General features: G+C 43.6%; 3 protein-coding genes across 3 annotated transcripts; 2 read left to right on the top strand and 1 right to left on the bottom strand.

Moving 5' to 3' along the window:
• Nucleotides 1-3,613: 3,613 nt before the first annotated feature.
• Nucleotides 3,614-5,464, top strand: tmem158 (transmembrane protein 158). The gene has a single exon (XM_084556789.1). The coding sequence runs from the start codon at nt 4,150-4,152 to the stop codon at nt 4,849-4,851; it is 702 nt and encodes a 233-aa protein (XP_084412915.1). The 5' UTR covers nt 3,614-4,149; the 3' UTR covers nt 4,852-5,464.
• Nucleotides 5,465-6,459: 995 nt separating this feature from the next.
• LOC311496792 (CUB domain-containing protein 1-like) lies at nt 6,460-15,676 on the top strand. The gene is made up of 9 exons (XM_084556777.1): nt 6,460-6,706; nt 7,356-7,565; nt 7,680-8,042; nt 8,127-8,486; nt 10,355-10,546; nt 10,638-11,012; nt 11,095-11,451; nt 13,165-13,252; nt 13,400-15,676. The coding sequence occupies exons 1-9, from the start codon at nt 6,643-6,645 to the stop codon at nt 13,845-13,847; spliced, it is 2,457 nt and encodes an 818-aa protein (XP_084412903.1). The 5' UTR covers nt 6,460-6,642; the 3' UTR covers nt 13,848-15,676.
• A 185-nt stretch (nt 15,677-15,861) lies between these two features.
• Nucleotides 15,862-17,736, bottom strand: clec3ba (C-type lectin domain family 3, member Ba). Its single transcript, XM_084556792.1, has 3 exons — nt 17,221-17,736; nt 17,046-17,144; nt 15,862-16,838 (listed from the first exon to the last, which is right to left on the bottom strand). Exons 1-3 carry the CDS (start codon nt 17,306-17,308, stop codon nt 16,438-16,440), a joined length of 588 nt encoding a protein of 195 aa, XP_084412918.1. The 5' UTR covers nt 17,309-17,736; the 3' UTR covers nt 15,862-16,437.
• Between the last annotated feature and the right edge of the window lie 1,984 nt (nt 17,737-19,720).

The raw sequence follows: 19,720 nt of genomic DNA, 5'->3' as shown, positions 1-19,720 counted from the left end.
GTATTAGAAAGGTGGTCATAATGTTATGCCTGATCGGTGTATATATAGTATATTAAGATGTTTTCCTATTTTGAGTTGAGATCAGAATTTAATGGATATATCAGATCCCCTTGTCTGTCTTATGACCACTCTGCTTCCCACTATTGTATATTTGCAGACTTTACTCTGACCAGTATTGGTTCTCCAGAGAAAAAAAAATGAGAGAAGAGACTCTGCTTCATCTCTCCAAAGCGGCTGCCGTGCGGATTGTTCTTGGCTCACTGTCCCTGAACACAACGTAACGTTGTTATTGCTGCAGCTCTGATCTCCTGCACAATTAGACCACACATCCCAATGATGGGATAACGATGTTATCAGTTTCATTATTATTATTAGCAATTAAACCTACTGTATTTCCTCGTCTGCTGACACCCTGTTACTCGTAAGCTTCTAGGGGAACCACAGTTTTGTTGCCGTGGAGATAAGTCCTGCCAGTGATTGGTGGTCTGACAGGACCGCTGGCTCAGACAGACGGGGGATTCACCAGCCTCAGAAGTAAAACAAGAGCGTTTACACAGTGTCTACAACAATGTATCCAGTCCTCAACTTCCAATTAAATCCGTTGTGGGCGAGAGCCGGCGGGTCAGACTAATGGCGTCATCCAGCACCGAGAAAGAAGAAGGTCGTCCAGGAGCTGCGTACTTTTGAATAAAGAGCCACATTTTGAGAAGATGAATCTTTCATACATTTTCCTTGAGCAGAAGAGACTTTTATCTTACTCCATTTGCATTTTGGTCACCAAAGCAATTTACATTTTTATAGCATAATTAATGAACAAGAAAGTAATTTACATTTTCTTACTCTGTTCACCAGTACATTGTCTGGAGCATATCTGATGCTGAGGGACCAGCATTTAGAAACGTGTGGGAGTTTTTGTGAGCCTCAGAGAGACGTCTGGGTGAACAGACAGAGAACCAAACAACTAGATGATTGTTTTAAAGCAATAAAGGTTGAGCTGAATGGACTGTCATAATTAAAGGAAGACAAGGGGAGAGGGGCTTTCAGGTGCAAATTGAGGCCAAAGCATCTTTCACTTTAGCTGGCCCTCACATCAAATACACGGAGGCAGGCCTCCAGAGCAATTTACACCATTTAAACAGCACAGAAGAAAACGATTCATTCAAGTGGCATTCATTTCTCCCAGCCCTGCAGAGATGAAACAGAATAATTCATCGCCATTTTGCTTCTGGTCAATGACACAGTTGTGTCTGTCAATAATTATCTTTTTTGATGCATTATATATAAGCTGTTATGATGAGTGCACCCGTGGAAAAAAGCATGATTAATTCCTCGTTCAAAGAAATATCACCCTTTAAGAAGAGGTGACCAGAAGCAGGATCCGCGGAAAGTTAAGTGATTGACAGAAGACGATGGTTTCTCTGTTCTGTAGCCGCCTGAAATAGTCTCTTCAAGATGATGGACACAATAAGAACAACAGCTGTAAAGAAAAGAATTTGAATAAATAAATAAATATATAAATTGAAAAAGACTCTAGTGCCTGAATTGTCTGATTTTATGTAAGGCGGCCACTGATTTGATTTATTTAAAGCTTTAATTTTTCAAATTTTTGCAAAAACATTTTGCAAAAGGCACATATACACTCAGTTGCCTGTTCATTAGGAACACTGATGAAAATGAATGAGAGCTGTTGACTCAGTTTCATTTTGGAGGCTGTGGTTTGTACTGTTGGCTTGTAGTGTCTTATACAGACACCCGTTTCTATTATTTTGACACCTCCATTGTAGTCAGTGGGCTAAATAACAAAAACACATTTTTGTTTAATTCAATCCAGTTTAACAGCACCGCAAATTGCATCCTCCAAAATGGTCATACAGTTGAATGATCACCTTTCTTATGCTGTTTCAACATAAACTGAACATTATAACAGTCATGAAGGTAAGATTTAGTGCTGGACTCTAAGTAGTGGACCTAATGAACTGGCAAGTGAGTGATTTGATTAACTGAACTGTTTTTAAAGGGTGAAAGAACGACCGCCGTCCTCATCTCTCTGACTCCACTAACTTTTTGTGGCTCAGTGTGATTTACAAAAGTTGGCCAGGTGTTCAACCACTAGTCCTAATATTTAATCTATTATTGGAGCTCCCGCAGAACAGAGATAAACTGCATCTGTGTCCCCAGCTGTAGTTGTTATCAGATTTACTGTTTGTGATAAAGCGCTGGATCCGAAACACAAAGAGGGCAGTGAACGGGGAGGGTGGGGGAGGGCGGTTTGCATCCTCCGCAGAATCAGACACAGCAGCCAGGTGATATACACACTGTGTACAAAAAACCCCTGCTGCTGCAGCGCAGCAGAGGCGCATGTTTATTGATGTGTCTGGCTTCCCCTGAGTACACAGTATGGTGGAGGGAAACAACCCGTATACAGATAGCTGGCAGAGCGGAGAGCAGATGAGCAAACCGGTGCGGAGATTATGGGCTGCTGGGTTGACCTTTTCATAAGTAGGCACTACAAACGCATGAGAGGGATATTGTTGAATTCATTATCAGATAATCTATGTGGGAAGATAACACGGACAAAAATCATTTCCTTGTAATGTTAAAGTATAAAGTTAAGGAAGAAACTGAACGCTGTATACTCTTGTCCAGATAACTATAGTAACTCATAGATGATTTTATGATAAAAAAGTCATGAGCTGCAATAAATTGCATGGACATTTTGCATGAAATGTGAGCTTATATAACTGTAGATAAACATACTGTCTATAGTCGTTTAGAGTCTAGGCTGACAAATCTTGGCGAGGACATGAAAGCAGCGTTTCCTTCATCACCACAGATAATGTACTTTTGATCAAGGCACTGTGCTGCTCATTGGAGTTACTCCCAGCTCCGTGCCCGTCTTTCAGGCTGAACGCCGTGCGTCTATTCTGCATAAATAACGGTTCAGAGGTTAATCTTTCCCTGCATGGGCTCCAGATTAACTTCTTATCTTTAAACTCAATCAGTCAAATGAAGCAAACTCATTGATGTGACCTTGCACACACAAATGCAAATGTGCTTTGTCACCTAAAATCCTGTCATGTTTCCCGGCTTAGTGGCCCTTACGGAAATCAGAGCCCCAGATACAAATTAAGTTGTCCTTTACTTTCCTCACATCTTGTTATAACTTCTGATGACACTGATGTCATATCCAAATCTGCAGGGAATGTCAGAGGATCGCCATATTTTTAATTCATCCTGAAGGTATAGCTTGAAGGATTGTCGTATGTCTCATTACAGTCTGTTCAACACGTGTTGAGAGAGTACAGAAAAATGAGTAAGAACCTTGAGCTGATAGTTTACTGGCTGCTAGCAGAAAGACACCCATACTTAAATGATTAGGGTCCATCCTCTTGGTGCCGTGAATGTATCTGAACATTCATAGCCACCAGTCAAGTAGCTGCAGATACTGTATGTTTTAGTGTTGACAACAGTGATGGACTGACTGAGGTATTATTCACACACACACATAAAAACAAAATAAAATAAAAATAAGTTAAAAGAAATACTCAAGGTTTCTCATTTCAAAGGAATAGACCATAAACTGGCCTTTATAGAAAATGCTCTGTAGACACTATTGTGGTTTCAGTCAGAAACTGGCTGAAACCAAAATGAGCTTCATATTTCAAAAAGCCTCGCTGTCTTCAAAACTATGTGAACTGGAATGTTTTCCATTGAGCACACTGTGCATGCCAGGATTATTGACTTGAAGGAGACACGTGTGCGCTGGGTGCTTCTGTCCCTGCGCACTGGAGGCTCTCCCCTCGCCACTCCTCTGTGTTCAGCTGCTCAGCGCTCACACCTGAAGTGACGGAGCGGGAGAGGAGCTCGGAGCTTGCGAGCGCACGGAGCTGCTCGGTCTCCTTCAACCCGTGCAGTTATCGCAGGGCGCGTTTGAAGAACAAGGGTGGAGGGACGTATCCACAGGTAGAGGAATGCGCGCATGTGACAAGATTTGGACGTTTTCGTTTATGCCAGTCGCGCAGGGAACTGAATCTCTTCACTGGGAGCTGCGTTCTTAGAAACCACTGGCATTTTGAAACACTACACATCTTCTTCGACGCCTGCGGATCGTCACAGCACCATGCGAGCTGGAGAGACGCGCCCTGTGCCATGCTGAACAACTCTCCGACTCTCCTGCTGGCTCTGACCGCGGTGGCCGCGCTTCTCCTGCGATGCCAGGGCTGGAGCGACGAAGACCTCCTCCTGCCGCCCATCAACTCCTCCAACAGGTTCCTGGCCAACCTGGAGGTGGACGTGCGCTTCTCCAAGAGGTCCGTGGAGGAGAGCGAAGCCTCGCCCGACGCCTCATCAATGCAGACTCTGTCCCAGTGCAACGTGAGCGTCCAGAGACTCCTGCCCACCTCGCTGGTGGCCCGCTGGGACAGCAGCTTCGGCTTCCAGTGTGATGTCCTCATCTACACCACCAACAACCACGGCAGGGCTTTCTTCTCCGCGTCCTTCAACAGGGCGATCTCGCCCGTTGTCATCGAGCACCTCGGGGTCACCGGGGGTCAGCAGGAGTTGCGTCTGTGCGTGGGCTGTGGGATGTCCCGGTACCGGAGGTTCGGTCAGGGCAGGTCGAGGGGCCAGCAGACTGGGGATCAGGTCACTTTCTGCTGCGTGGATTTCAGCCTCGACGAGCTGAAGGGGGACAAAAGTTGGAGGCTGAACAGAAAGCCCATCGAGTCGACACTTGTGGCTTGTTTCATGACTTTGGTCATCATTGTGTGGAGTGTTGCTGCTCTCATATGGCCAGTGCCGATCATTGCAGGATTTCTGCCTAATGGGATGGAGCAGAGGAGACCGAGATAACTGAAATAATCTTCATCATTATTATAGCCTGTGCTGCCTATACTATAATTGTAGCCATTCAGTTGTTCTGGAGGTTTGGAGAACTTTTTGATCAAATGCTTTAGCTCCTTGGGTGTCCCTTGACCCTTAGACCTCCTCCTCATTAGAGCAACCAAGGTAAAGTATATGAAGGATTAATATACTAGCCAATAGTATTCTATACCGGGACCAACAACACCAGTGTGTTTTGTATACCCTCGTAGGCCTTCCTATAGATTATGTCAGCGTAAACTGTGCAAACTTTCTCTTTAAATAGTGTTTGTATAGTTTTTAACCTTTTTAGAGCGTTTTTTGCCTTATCACATACGTAGGACTTTTGCACTGACAACTGAACTTTAAAGTGTGCCGCCACATAATCTATAACCTATAGTCACGCTCATAACTGTCATAGTTTTTCCAATAAGTCATGAAAGTAGATGTTGTTTATTGCCATAGAGAGAGTTTCAATTCTTATATTGTCAGATTTCTAATGTCAAGTTTAATATATGTGTTTATTTGTATTATTGTTCCAACCGTTTAAATGAAAATAAAACTGATTATAGGCGATGATGGATTCTGTCTGACCTGTTGTCTGTAGCTGAAACCGGTTTACAGCAGACTCACCGTGTTTCGAGTGCCAAACTTGAATTTAACTTTGCAAAGTGAGCAAACTGAGAATATAACATAATGCATCAAAGTGTCCGACCACGCCGGCTTGAATAAATCCATAGTTAAATTATTGAATTTAACTTTAATATCGCCACAATTTCAGGAATTACTTCAGATTTGTTTTTTGGTGATGAATCATTGTCAGAAAAGAGGTTTGTCCATATCATTTAATAAGGTTGCGATCAACAGCAGGTCATTCATATTCACTGCATGGCATCAACAAATAGCTGAGGTTATTTTTCTGCCCATCCTCTCTTTATTCCTGGACCCAAAGTAAGGATTTGCAGAATCATTCTTCGTCACACTTGTGGCTTCCTTTGCTCCCTAAAAGGTTTGGCATGTACGACTCACCCCTTATTGAAATCGCAGGCTGTTATGTGATACTGTAACTCGTTCCGCTGCTATGACATGCCCAGGCAAGATCATAGGCATTTTTTTATGAAAACCTTTGACCTGTTGAGCTGACCGATGTTGGCAAACTGTAAATTATTATTTCCTCAGGTTCAAGCCATCAACCAAAAGCAACCAGATGTTTATCTTTAGAAATGTAGACATCCCACTGAACATATAGCTGATTCTGTGTTCAAATACAGTATATATATCTCAATGAGAAAAGACAAACATTTGATTGAAGTAGAATTTCCATATCAGAAATATTTTTGAAAACATATCTGTTAGCAAATCATTCTTTTATCTGATACTGTTTCTAACAATATTTAATTAATTTGACTTTTAGTCATAATTTAATTGTATTTTTAATTTAAAAACGTACTTATCAATTACATGTAGCAGGAACTGGATTTTTAAAAGTTTTTTTTTATTGTCAAGTCAGGTATATTTTACACACTGATGAACTCCGTACCTGCCGAGATGGCCGTCCTGGCCACGCCCTTAGATTTACCTGGCGCTGACGCTCCCTTTGCCGCGGACGCACTTCCATTTCAGGAAGTGGATGAGTCGTTTCTCAACAGCCGCGGTCTGAACAAACTATTGGACATGTTGGGCAAGGAGCTCCCAAGTCTGGACGAGAGGAAATGATAATACGTGCTGATCTCACCCGCTTTCTCTCAGGATTACAGAAACACGCTTTGACTGAAGGGCAGCATGTCTCCATCAGAGGTTTGCTTGCAGATTTTACTTCCTGCGCTCATCGTGTCCGTCGTGTCAGGTAAGACAGTTTTAATTATTAACCAGCGTGACAGATTTACTGTAAAATGTTGGTGGATCTGGTCTTTGAATATTGGCTGATAACTGATTGTTATTCATAAAATGAAAACAATTACAGGAAGCAGCGTGGAGATCTTATCAAACACTGTTGTAAATATTGTTCTTATCATGCTCTTTACTACTAATATGGCTGCTGGTGAATTGTTGGGACCTGACTGACTTTAATGAGTGTTTGTGATGAAGTCCTATGATCGGATCATTGTAGACTGAAACTGTGCGGTTTTCTGCTGTGGTTCAACCAAATCCTCCCCATGTGATATGTCTGTGTTTTGTCCACTCACCTAAAGACATAGTAGAGAAGAAGTACAGGAGAATCAAGGATGTGCCAGCAGAGGCATGATTCAAGCAGCACATAAGTTGCAGCTGTGAGCGAACATGGCTCTGTTTGCTCAGTAAAGGCCTGCTTACTCATAGTAGGAGTGAAGCCAAGCTTGTCTTGTCGGCCTCCTCTCTTGACGCAGTTAGTCACTTAGCTTCGGTCTTCTGCTTTAGTCTCACAAACGTGGATATTTTCAGTGATATATTCTAATATCATTCAGGAGCAGGCGCGTGTATCTCTGTACTCATCGTCACCAAATCGTTTCTTCTAGGTGCCCAGAGGTACACCGTTACCCCTGATCCTGGCGTCACCTTCAACATCAGCAATACTCAAGGCAAAGGTTGCCAAGTTTGTGAAGTGTCAGGACGCACACGAGAATGTAGTACCTCTCTGTCATCAAAAGACAATACGCCCGTCTCTGTGGAGTTCGAATGCTCCAGACCTGAAGACGTATTCACCGTGGAAATTGTGCGAACGATAGGTAAGACTCTCGGTAACATGTGAATGATGTCTTGAGAATAAATCGGGTTATCTTGCTGAACTAACGCAGCATGCTTGCACTCGTTTGTCGTAATGAATCGCTTTCTCCTCTCAGAATGCACAACAAGGTCGTGCAGTGGCCGTATCATCCAGGCCGACTCCGGCTCCCTCCCTTTGCTGGGGTTCAACCGCAGCTTCACCTGGAATATAAAGGCCTCACCGCCAAACGCCTTCAAAATAGACTTCACCAAGCTGGGTCTGCGACAGATCAGTCCGTCTGAGAGATGTCCAGACAAACACACCTACACCCTGACAGCCTTGCAGTCTTTGGGAAGCGTGGCTGTAGGGAAATACTGCAGAACGGGCACAGTCACTAATGCTCAGATACTGAATCAGGGCAGCTTTTCCTTGGACGTCCCAGCAGGGCAGGAGCTGCAAAACAACCAGTTTGACGTGTCTGTGGGGGAAGAAATCAAATGTAAGTTAGTTTAATTTTTCACATCGGTGCCTCTACTCTGCTGTCTTTGTGAGTCACAGGTTAATTTACCCTTTTCTCTCTCAGCCCTCGCCAAAATTTCAGTAACCGCACCAAAAGGAGCCTCGTCCTCAGAGCTTCTCTCGGCAAACTACCCGGACAGTTTCCCCGATGACGACATTATGGAGTGGCGCTTTCAGATCCCAGACATGCACAAGGCAGCCGTTAAGTTTCTAACTGTGACAGAGCCGCGTTGTTTGAAGAAGGAGACGGCGGTGGAGTACCAAAGGAGAGAAACAGGGGCGTTGGTTCTGAGACTCACGGCCACCCAGCCGAGCCAGTTTAAGAGTAACTTCTCACTGACGCTGAGGAACTGTGAGATGGATAGAAGCCGCGCTGGTTCTCCTGGACTCTCTCTACGCCTGGAGGTGTCCGTAAATCCATTAGGTTTGTACATAATCCACATTTATTATACGGTTTGGATTTCGGTGGCAGTAGCTTTTGTTCCATTAAAGTGTCTCAGATATATATGTTCTTAATTTTTAGATAAGGAGTCAACCAGAGTTTTAACAATACTTCTGAAACTTAATGAGATTTCTAAGGCTGGTTTGTTGGGTTAAGAATGTGGCAGTTGGAATTTAAAGCTGCTATATAAATCATATACACAGATCAGGCATAACATTATGACCATCTTCCTAATATTGTGTAGGTCTCTCTTATGCCTCCAAAACAGTTGTGACTCATCAGAGAATGGACATGGGCCTTCTGAGGGTGTCCTGTGGTGTCTGACAACAAAATGTTGTTAGTGGGGGCCTTTGGGTCCTATGGTTTGAGTGGCGGGACCTCTGTGGATCAGACTTGTTCCAGTGCATCCCACGGATACTTGATCAGTTTGGGATCTAGTGAATTTGGAGGCCAGGTCAACACCTTGTGCTGTTTTTTTTAGTTGTTTCTGTGTGTGTGTCTGTGTCAAGCTGCATCCTGCTGAGGATGGCTGCTGCCATCAAGGAGTGTCATTGCTATGGGGTGGGGGTGTCTGGTCTGGTCTCAGTGGGTGGTATATGTCTAAGTAACATCCACATGAATGTCAGGTCCTAAAGTTTCCCAGCAGAACATTGAATTGTCACAAGATGGTCAATGTTATTTACTTCTGGTGTCAGTGGTTGTAATGTTGTGGCTGATCTAATGTGTCTTCAAAGCATTTAATTTTTTTGAGAAGTTATATCTGAAAAACAGAAAAAGATAATACTTGTTTGAGTTGAAGACATTTTATCCAAGTCGCTGCTTAAGGTTTAAAATAACTGGAGTTTACATGAAAGATGATGGTTGTGGCGATGACCAGAGAGATGTAGCACCATTCTCCTCAATTTTAGGCAGTGTTTTTGCATCTTTAATTTCACTTTTTTTCTTTTGTTTGCCACTAAATTTAATGTTTTAGTTGAAGCTCTCTGCTCTAATCTGTCCTGTTCTTCTTTTTTTTTTAACTAACTGACTCTTAAACTTCACAGCTTACACCCAAGACAGGCAGAATTAGTTATAAGAGCTTATAAACAAATTAACAATTAAGAGCAGAAGTGTCTGACATTTCTTTCAAGAGTTGGTGAAGACCAAAATTGAGCCAAAAGAAAACTGAACAGTGGAATGAAGTGAACCAGACGATGTGGAGAAACGCATCTCTAAAGGAATGAAGAGGATGTTTCATTTGGATTGAGTTGCACTTGCAATGTTGTTAGATTTCCTTACGTTGATTCTTCTGCCCCCAAGTGGTATAAACCGATAAATATTGCTGCTTTCCAGTAACACATTCAATTTTTAGTATGTAGTTGCTTACTAGTACTAGTGACAGCTCAGTGTTTTTCCAGAAATTTCCCTTCTAGTCTGATCAGTATTTATTTTATAATCTTGTGAACTTAAGATATAAAGACGGTTTTGCTGTTCAAGAAGTAGTGTGGGAGATGAGTGAAGTCTCTTCTACATGTGTCAGCATGCAAGATGTTCTACTGACATTTTTCTCTGTTTTCTTAACAGTTCCAACATGGCTGCTGTTTCGTTAGTCAGGGGTGAGATAAAAGTTTCCGTGTTCCGTGGCGTTAAGGATGAGTAACACTGATGTGGGCCTTGTGGACGGTTTCTGAGCCCTCACGTCTCAGGGGAGCTCTCAGGTTGACTCACCTCTGAGTCACGAATGAAGGCAGGGACGCGTAACAGGAAATGATTCCCTCAGATATCGAGGAATCAGCATTCGCATTTGTGTGTGATGTGGGAGGAGGAACTGAATCAAAGTTTGTGTTTCGTTGTGTCGTTGTTCCCTCTAGAGTCGTGTAGAGTGGATCCCAGCAAAACGGAGGGAGTTTCTCTCCACATCGATAAGCTGAGGCCGGCCTCCAGGTGCAAGATGGAACTGAACTCGGTGGTTAAGGAGAAGATCACGGTCACATCCGATAGCGAGCTGTTTTTCAAGGACTGTCTTTCTGAGGATATACAAGTAACCGCCACAAGAGTCATAGGTAAATCCAGATTTGAGTGTTTAACTGGACGTCCCAGGAAAAAAAAATAATTCACCCCTCTTGATTTAAATGACCTCTGTTTTCATATCAGATTGTAGTCATCTCAAAGACTGCCCTGATACTCCAGTCCCGCTGCTGGTGCCCAAGTTTCCATCCTGCCTCCCTGCCTCTCTCAGCAAAATGACCTGGACCCTCCGCCCTGCTCAGCACGGCACCGTCAAGCTGACCTCTCCCTCTGGGCCCCTGAAGCAGTCTCTACCTGGACAGCAATGCAGGGACAGCGTCACTATCGACATTGCTGAAGGAGATGGGGCTACTTTTGGACAGTTCTGCTCTAGGGGAACCATACAGAAAGTCCTAATCCACAGCAATGTGTCCGTCACGTGGCAGCCCAGGATTTTGGGCAGAACAATGAGGACGTATTTAGAACATGTGCTAAATGCCAGTTTTGAAAAAGAGATATCAGGTAACAAACTTCACCAGATGAAATAATGTAAGTGCATCTGTGTTTTTTATTAATGCGGATTTTTCTTTTCTTTCCTGTTCAGAAAGATACATATTCACCGTGTCTCCAACGAATGAGTCCCCTGTCCTTGTGGCTACTCCTGGTTGGCCAGTAGGCATGCAGCCTTACTCCACCGTCTCCTGGATCGTCTCCGTTCCCTCAGACATGGAGGCGCACCTCATGTTTGCCAACCTCAGCCTGCCCAAGTGCAGCAACCGCCACACCAACATCAGGGTGCAGAGGGTCGGCAGCCGCGAGGAGGACTATAGCCGCAGGGAGGATGAGGAGGCCGAGAGCGAGATCACGGTCTCCGAGAGCTTCTTCCTCAACATGTCTAACTGTATGCCCGAAAAAGGAGACTTCAGCGTGATCACCAAGATCACCCTGCAGAAGAGCAAAAGTAAGAGGGCACACTTCTTCTTTTTGTATCACTTCTAAGACAAGATTGCAGGGGTACTTTTTAGCCAGGCCGGTGGCTTTATAGATGACAGTGTCGGACGGTCCAGATCTCATGAACCGTTGCGTGATTGGTGTTCAGTGCAAATTATCTGGTGCCAGCATGTTGCTGAACTAATCTGAGATAATGAACCATGGCGCCTCAGGTTGCTCTGGCCATCATCCATAATGGCTGCTGTGTGTTTTCTGTGAATGGATGAGGCAGAGCTTATGCAGAGGAAGTTAGTTGAGGTCAGTGTCAGTGTGGCCGGGACACGTGTGTTCACACCTTCACTTTAAAGCTGGGGACACGCTACACAACTTTTACAGTCTTTACAGATTTAGAAAAGACTAGGAGTACACTTCCGACGCTGTTTCCTGTGTCCCACCCTCTCTTTTTTTATTGGCTGTTGGAAACACATGTTTGCACCTGGGTCAGTAATCAGATCACACTACCCGATTGCATCCAGATTGGTCCAAAACAAAACTAATTTCTGTGCCAGCTACCCATGCCGACTGTCCCCAACTAGTGCAGACTGGTGCAGACTTTGCTCAACTGGGAATCGTGGGTAAAATCTGTGTCCTCAGCATAAACTGTCCACGTGTGATCAGGCCACCCAGGACACATGTTAATACCAAGTCTGAACAGAGCCAGTGGTGCACACACCAAAAATAAAGTTATCCAAACTTCCACCATGAGATGCCATTTGTTCCGCATGCCCCATGCAAACCCATAGTTAACATGAACAACTTAAAGGGGAATTACCGTTTTTTTACAACCTGGAGCTTATTTCTGGCATAAAATACGGTCGTTTACTCACCCATATAACTTTGGTGTCACTTGGAGTCGTTCAGAATCCGCGTAGATCCATATAGTGGGAGTGAGTGGGGCACCGAAACACAGCCTCTAAATAACGCATTATCTGCTGCGAAACTCGTTCATTTCACCAATATTTTGTTATGATACGCTAGTGCTATTCCCCGTTGAGCCCGGAGTTACCTGTTGTCTATTCGCAGACGTGCAGTGGTTTGTTGCTGTGTAGCAAATAGGTAAACAAGCCAACCGTCGCAGGTGCATGCGGCGCTCAAAGATGTTACCAGATCATCCAGATTAGAGGTTAGTAAGTCAATCTACAGACCCTGGATGAAGATAATGGGTAACTCCGGACTCAACGGGGAATAGCACTAGAGTATCAAAACAAAATATTGGTGAAATGAACGAGTTTCGCGGCAGACAATGCGTTATTTAGAGACTGCATTTCGGTGCCCCAGTCACTCCCACTATATATGGATATACTGTACGTAGATCTAAATATCGTCTGAACGACTCCAAATGACACCAAAGTTATATGGGTGAGTAAACGATAGTATTTTATATCCCAGAAATAAGGTCCAGGTTGTAAAAAACAGTAATTCCCCTTTAACATTTCCAACATGCTAATATTGTCATTGTGAGGCTGTTCTGGTTATTTTAGTTTAACAAATTGTTGTGCTTGAGTTATGCTACTTAATTCTTACAGTTACTTAAGTATTCTTAAATTATCCTGTTTCGTAATCATTTTTTTAAAACTCTGCACATCAGATGTTTCCTTTGCTATGTCATGATATCAGTTTAACATTAATATCAGTTTTGTATGACACGAAGTGTAAATGAAAGATGCTGTTTTCTCCCATTTAGGCTTTCTTCTGACCATCATCCTGAGTGTGGTGGCTGTTCTACTGGTCATTTTTATCATTGTGCTGGTGGCGGTCTGCGTGGTGGTCAGGTGAGTGAATCTGACTTCATTATTGGTATTTTTATCTTTTTAAGTTGCTCACTAAATTTACTGTGTGCCTCAGATGACTTAAACTGTTCAAGTGGACAAGATGCCTACGTATAAAACTCCCATCTTCTTGTCTTTCTTGCCGAACAGGAAAAAGAAGAAGCAGCTTGAGCATGAGGTGTCCATCTACAACCCAAATGGCACCGTCTTCCTGCCAGGATACGAAGGATTCCCCAAAACACGCCAAGACAACGAATCCCATGTGTACGCCTCCATCGAGGACACGCTGGTCTACACGCACCTCCTGAAGAAGGGAGCGGAGATGGGCTTGTACGGAGATGCAGAGACGTCCCGCCCCTTCATGGGACACACAGACTCACAAAAGCCACTGGCTTCTAAAGAGAGTGACGCAGACAACACGGAGGTCGGGGTTTATCAGCCTTTTCGGTTCTCATCTCAAGGACCTCCGCTCCCCAACAGGCCTCCGAGCCACATGAAACCCATGGTGGACAATGAGATTTACAACCCCGAGGGCCGAAATGAGGAGGAACGTTCTCCAAAACCGGGGACCCGGCTGGAGCCGGAGGGAGGGAACTGAGCAGAAGATTGGATTCAGCTTCCTGATTTTCTCTTGACCTACTTGAACTTTATGATATTCATTCCCTGGCGTCTGTGTGATTGCCTGCCTTTCGGCCCTGCAAGATGTTTTTCCTCCCTTTTGCCCCGACGTGAGGCACAAGAAATAACCCTGTTCAAACCTGCCTGCAGCTGTAACCGTGTTTTTATCTTAGATGAGGGCGTCTTTGTTTCGAAAGCTGTTCTTAATCATTCCCTTTTATGCAAGTTGTAGCCCCTCTGCTTTTAGGCAGTGAGCATTTTTCATTGGAGATATTTTGTTTATGCACATGGGTGCATATTGTAAATCTGTGGGCTGTTAACATGTTGACTTTCTAGCCGTTATACTGGAGAAAAAGAAAGGTACAGTTATTGCTGTTGAATTTTTATAGCATCATTGGAACTTGAGGGAAGGAATTGCTGCGGATTGCAACATCTGTATATGTGTACAGAGGACTATCTATTTCTATTATTTATCACAGATTTTGCACAAGTTATCTCTGTAGTATCATGACACCAAATATAGGACTCATTCAGGGGCCAATACATTCTTGCTAATAGGCGATACGGTCTTAGAGTTGTTTTTATTTTTGTTACAGGGATGAATAAAAATTGAGGCCAATACTTTGGAGAATCTGATGACTGATCAGCTACGAGCTGAGACTTTTTTGGGGGGGGGTCTTAAGGCTCTTTTAGGGTACTGTGGGACATTGATGCTAATTTGTGTTTCTACTTCGTGCTTCACTTTCAACAATGGCGAGTGAAACTTTCGCCAAAATTTTGCCAAAGACGAGTCATACAAATGTTTGTGTCTCCGAACCTCCTCAGTTAACCTTTCCTCGATGCGTTCCATCTTTATAGATCCAAAACAATCAATTTGAAGATTGCAGAGAAGGAGAAGCAGCCAGAAATACTAAGCCACTAATACCAAGCGGACCAATCGCAGCTCTTGTGGTCCGCGGAGTTACATTTCTGAGGAGGTGCACGTCAGGCTACACCATTAGGGTCTGCGTATGGCCTGCGTATGCTCTGTACTGTCAAACTGACGCAGAAGTCTAAACCACCCGTTAGCCAGAGAACAAATTCTACCATTTGTGTTAAGAGCAGCTGCTGCTTCTGGATTACAATGACATGCAACACATTAATACGGTCTTTGAGCTTTTATTTTTTGATAGGTGAGAATCTGTTTTAGAACTATGATTTGACATGTGTGGTCAGTGATCATCACCTTTTAATACGTTGTAAAAAGATCCTTTGTTCTGTGTGGAGCCTAAACAAACCGATCGAAGAGTGTTAGGATATTTACCAAGTCAAGTTTTCTTCCTTTCTAAAGTGTTGTATTTTGAATTTTCTGGAATGGGCACGTCCCAGCTTCAGTCAGTCTGTGTTTTTGCCATTAGCCTCTCCCAGAATGTGGCATGAGGGGAAAATTCTTCAGAAGGACTTTTATCTTGTAAATCTGTGTCGACCTCCTGCGGTTCAGAAAATGAGTAGCAGAGGGAGACAAAGACCAAAATTGGCTGCAAACCCACACTCACCCCCCCTGAGGTAATAAAGTAGCCACCGGCTCACTGTAACTCTCCGAATGTTACTGAAGATGTAGACTCGGACTCAGAAGACTCTGAAAGCAGGGAATGTCCATGGAAACGTCCAAACATGTTGATCTGATGTAAGCTTCACTGGAATGACTAATATATGTCATTGGTGCCAGCTCCAAAATGGATGGAGTTGTGTACGTGGGTGGAGACCCAATAACTGAGTGCACTCACAAAGTGCTTTAAAAGAAAATAAATGGGGAAGTCTTTGGGAATGTGAACTTACTCTCTGTATTCTTATACAGTTCTTCAACCTCAGGTACTATGATGTGCTGGTATGGTTTGCATACCTATATAAACAGGACATTTCCCCCTGGGGCCCCCCCTAACGGTTTTAATTATGAATTAAGCTTGACCCTGCGACGGAAATGCTCCAAAAAGGAAGTTTTGATTACTTCTACTCTTGATAATACTTTTATATCATTGTATCAGCCACGTTCTTTTTAGGAGTTCTTACATAATCATCGCTGAGCAATTTTCCACTTGAGCAACAAAAGAATGAGTGTTACATAAGGAGACACGTGTTTATTAACATCATATAATGAAAAATTAAGCAGCACAACATGACATTCAGAATCAGAAAGAGGATGACACAGAAAAGGCATTATTGGTTGTTCTTCAGTTATTAAAAAAAAAAAGGTTTTATGCTATATAAAAAATAAGAACAAGCCATCCAGTGTTTACCTTGATGAATATCTGAAATGCTGTTCGAGAACACGTTTACCGACTGTATGTGAAATATCAGGTTACAATGAGTTTAGCTGGAAAGAAATTATGTCCCAGCCCCCCCTGTGTGGAATCTTTCTATACTGAAATGACATCAGGAAGGCTTGCTCAAGAAAATGTGAGCTCAGGAAGGATGCATCGTTTTCAGTGCAGTGCGTAAATGTACCTCACAGCTTTCAAATGCTTTACAGCAAGCAGTGCTTATGTTCATGCAAGTGTGGTATTGTCAGAGGACTAGGCACAGGGCGGCCCTCAGACGATGTTGAACTCGCACACGGAGGCTTTCTCGGCCCTGCAGCTCTCATCAAACCACTTCCCGTTGGCTGTGGTGGAGAGGATGGCACAGTTGTGGCGGTGGCCCCCGTCTGGCTGCAGGGTGATCTCCGTCTCCCAGTTCTTGAAGCGCACGTCGGAGCCCGACTGGTCCACCCACGTGCCCTCTGTCACCATGTCATTGATGCCCAGCCAGATGTGCTCCTCCTGGCCGATGCTCTGGCGTACGTAGCTGTAGAGCTGGTCGTTCTCGTCTCCTGTCAGAGGAGTGCTCAGACTGCCTCCTTTGGCGATGCAGTCCTCGCTGGCTGCATGGAAGGTCTTCCTCACTGGATCAGCCAGGAAACACTTGCCGAGGACCTTTGTTCCTTTCAGACAAACTGCAAAGTGCAAAATTAAGAGCGTGTGACTCAGAAATCTTCTGAGAAAGTTGGAAAGATGTTAAACAATTGTTTGGCATATGACATGCAGCATGCAGCCACTTAAATATACTTTAGGGGGTTGTGCAACACTACAGAAAAATACATTATTTTTACAACAAATGTAATTTGTGAAATGGTTTTTGGTTGAATAATGATGGAAAATACCTGTTTGTAAAGCCTGCTGCTCTTTTAACAAGTTCACGTCCTGAACAATGTCATTAATTTGTTTCTTTAACTCCTCGATGGCAGCATTGGTTGCAGCGTCTGTTAAAAAAAAAAGGCACGAGTTGTGATTAAACGACATTTTTATCTGCATTGTCGAGTTAACACCAGACCTTACCCTTCTTTCTTCCTTTGGGGGTCTGCTGAAGTGAATAGTGTGCCACCAGGAGAAGGCAAAACACCACACAAAACCCTCTGGCTTCCATGACGTTCGACAGAAAACAATGCCTCTTTAAATCCACCGTTCAGAAACTGTTTTGGTTCAGCAGCACGAAGAGCTCCGCGCAGCTCCGAGCGTCAGCCAGACTCAGACTGTTGTGTTTTATAACTGAGGCGCGGAGCTAAGTGAGGAAATCTTATCTCAGCGAGAACAAATGTTTTACAGATGTTTCACAGGCGTTTGTGTTGCTTTTGTAACCCTGAAAAAAAAACATGAATGGCGGGTGTTTCATAGCCTCCAGACAAGCGTGACTTGAGTTCCACATGTTTGTTGGTTACCAATAAATTACAGGATGGCCTCATCTGCCTGTGTGTGCGTTACTGTGTGCCGATCTGTTTGTTTCATCATCATTTGTTGGTTCGACTGGACAAGCATTTGTCATTTAACACCAACAGCTACTACCTTGAAGCATTTCTTAGTTGTTCGCTGCTGTTATTGAACTGCAGACTAGGATCTTTTGTTTTCCTGTCAGGGGGCCCGTTGTGTTTCTGCTCCAACAAACCAGAGACTGCATGTTTTGTAGTTTGGTCCAGAGCTTACATCTGGATCTCCTCAGTGATCTGGATGAGGCGCAGCAGACATGTGGCAAAGAGTTATATAATTAAGGAACACTATGGGATATTAATATTTATTCGTGATTCATATTTTTTGTTGTAACACGTAAGAGTTTCAGTTATCTCAGCCGTCAAGAATCAGTGACATTGAGACTGTGAGCACACATGCCTCACAGCCAAATGACGCATTAAAGTGATGCAATGCAAAACTCTTCTTACAAACATGAGCTAACACACACACATCACTACACTAACTATTGGTTATAAATTATTTTCTATATAGAGATACACTCACTTGACAGTTAGGTACACTGAAAACAAACTAAATCCCCCTTCATGATTGTTATAATGGTCAAATTATTTTAAAAACAGCGTCAGGAATGTATTAATTGAACTGTATGATCATTTTGGAGGATGTACTTTGTGGTGCTGTTGAAACACGTGTCGGTTCAACACAATACAATTCAACCAGTACTGCAAACCACAGCCTCTTGAATTTACAGCTTTCTCTGCTCGTACTTACTTGAAAGTGTGATCAGGATTAAAGGAACAACATTAGATTTTTTTTCAATCTATCAGACTGATGCAACAAAACAGGCCCAAATAAAGACATTATCAACCCCATGTTTCACGCACAGGATGAGGTTCTGATGCTGGAATGCAGTGTTGTTTCCATACATGACGCCACTCGCTTAAAACAAACGACTTTTGCCTCATTTGCCCACAAAACATTTTCTGCAGACGGGCAGACATGTTCTCTTTGGAGAGCAGCGGCTTTGTCCTTGCCACTCTGCCATGCACACCATAGGTTGTTAAATGTTCTGACGGTGAACTCAAGAACATTAACATTAGCCAATGTGAGAGAGGCCTTTAGTTGCTTAACAGTTACTCTGGGTTCCTTTGTGACCACTCTGACTATTATCCATCCTGCTTTTGGAGTGATCTTTGTTGTTCGGCAGCTCCTGTGTAGGGTTAGCCTAGAATCTAGACTGCCCCTAGCGGCAGCAAATTACATTTGCTTCCAGGGTCATTTAATGTGGGTCTGGCTCGTCAGGCTAGTGTAGGGTAACAGTCATCTTAAACCTCCTTCATTTGTTCACAATCTGTCTGACTGTGGATTTGTGGATTCAAAACTCTTTGCATTTGGAGCCCAATGAGCAACAACAGCTCTTTATCTGAGGTACTCATAAAGCTGCTCCTCCTCACACTGATTTTTGATCTTGAAACAAAACAGATCATTGATTGGAAAAAATGGACTCCGTAGTGGATCTAGCCTTAAAATTAACTTGTAATCCTTGAGGTGCACTTACTTTTGCAACAGATACATAATATTGGCCAATTTTCCTGAATAAAGAAATAAATACACATGTGTAATATTTCTGTTTCATTTGTTTGATTGTGTTTCCTTTGTCTAATTTCCAGACTTCTGATAAATAAGCGCAAATAAACCACTTTAGCAATTATTCCTTCATAGTGGATGATGACGGTAAGAGTCAAGTAGAAAAATCATGCATTCATTCATTCATCTTCTGTAACTGCTTGTCCTGTCACAGGGGATGCCAGAGCCTATCCCAGCTGTCATCGGGCGAGAGGCGGGGTACACCCTGGACAGGTCACCAGTCTTTCGCAGGGCCAACACAGAGAGACAGACAACCATTCACACTCACATGCACACCTACGGACAATTTAGAATCACCAGTGAACCTAATGAGCATGTCTTTGGACTTTGGGAGGAAGCTGGAGTACCTGGAGAGAACCCACGCAGACACAGGGAGAACTCCGCGCAGAAAGGCCCAGTCGGCCCATGGATTCAAACCTGGAACCTTCTTGCTGTGAGGCATCAG

Source organism: Chelon labrosus (genome assembly GCF_963514085.1).
Source record: "Chelon labrosus genome assembly, chromosome: 12".
In the NCBI taxonomy this organism is placed as follows: domain Eukaryota; kingdom Metazoa; phylum Chordata; class Actinopteri; order Mugiliformes; family Mugilidae; genus Chelon; species Chelon labrosus.
The sequence above is the reverse complement of the archived record's forward strand: the minus strand, read 5'-3'. Positions and strand labels throughout refer to the sequence as shown.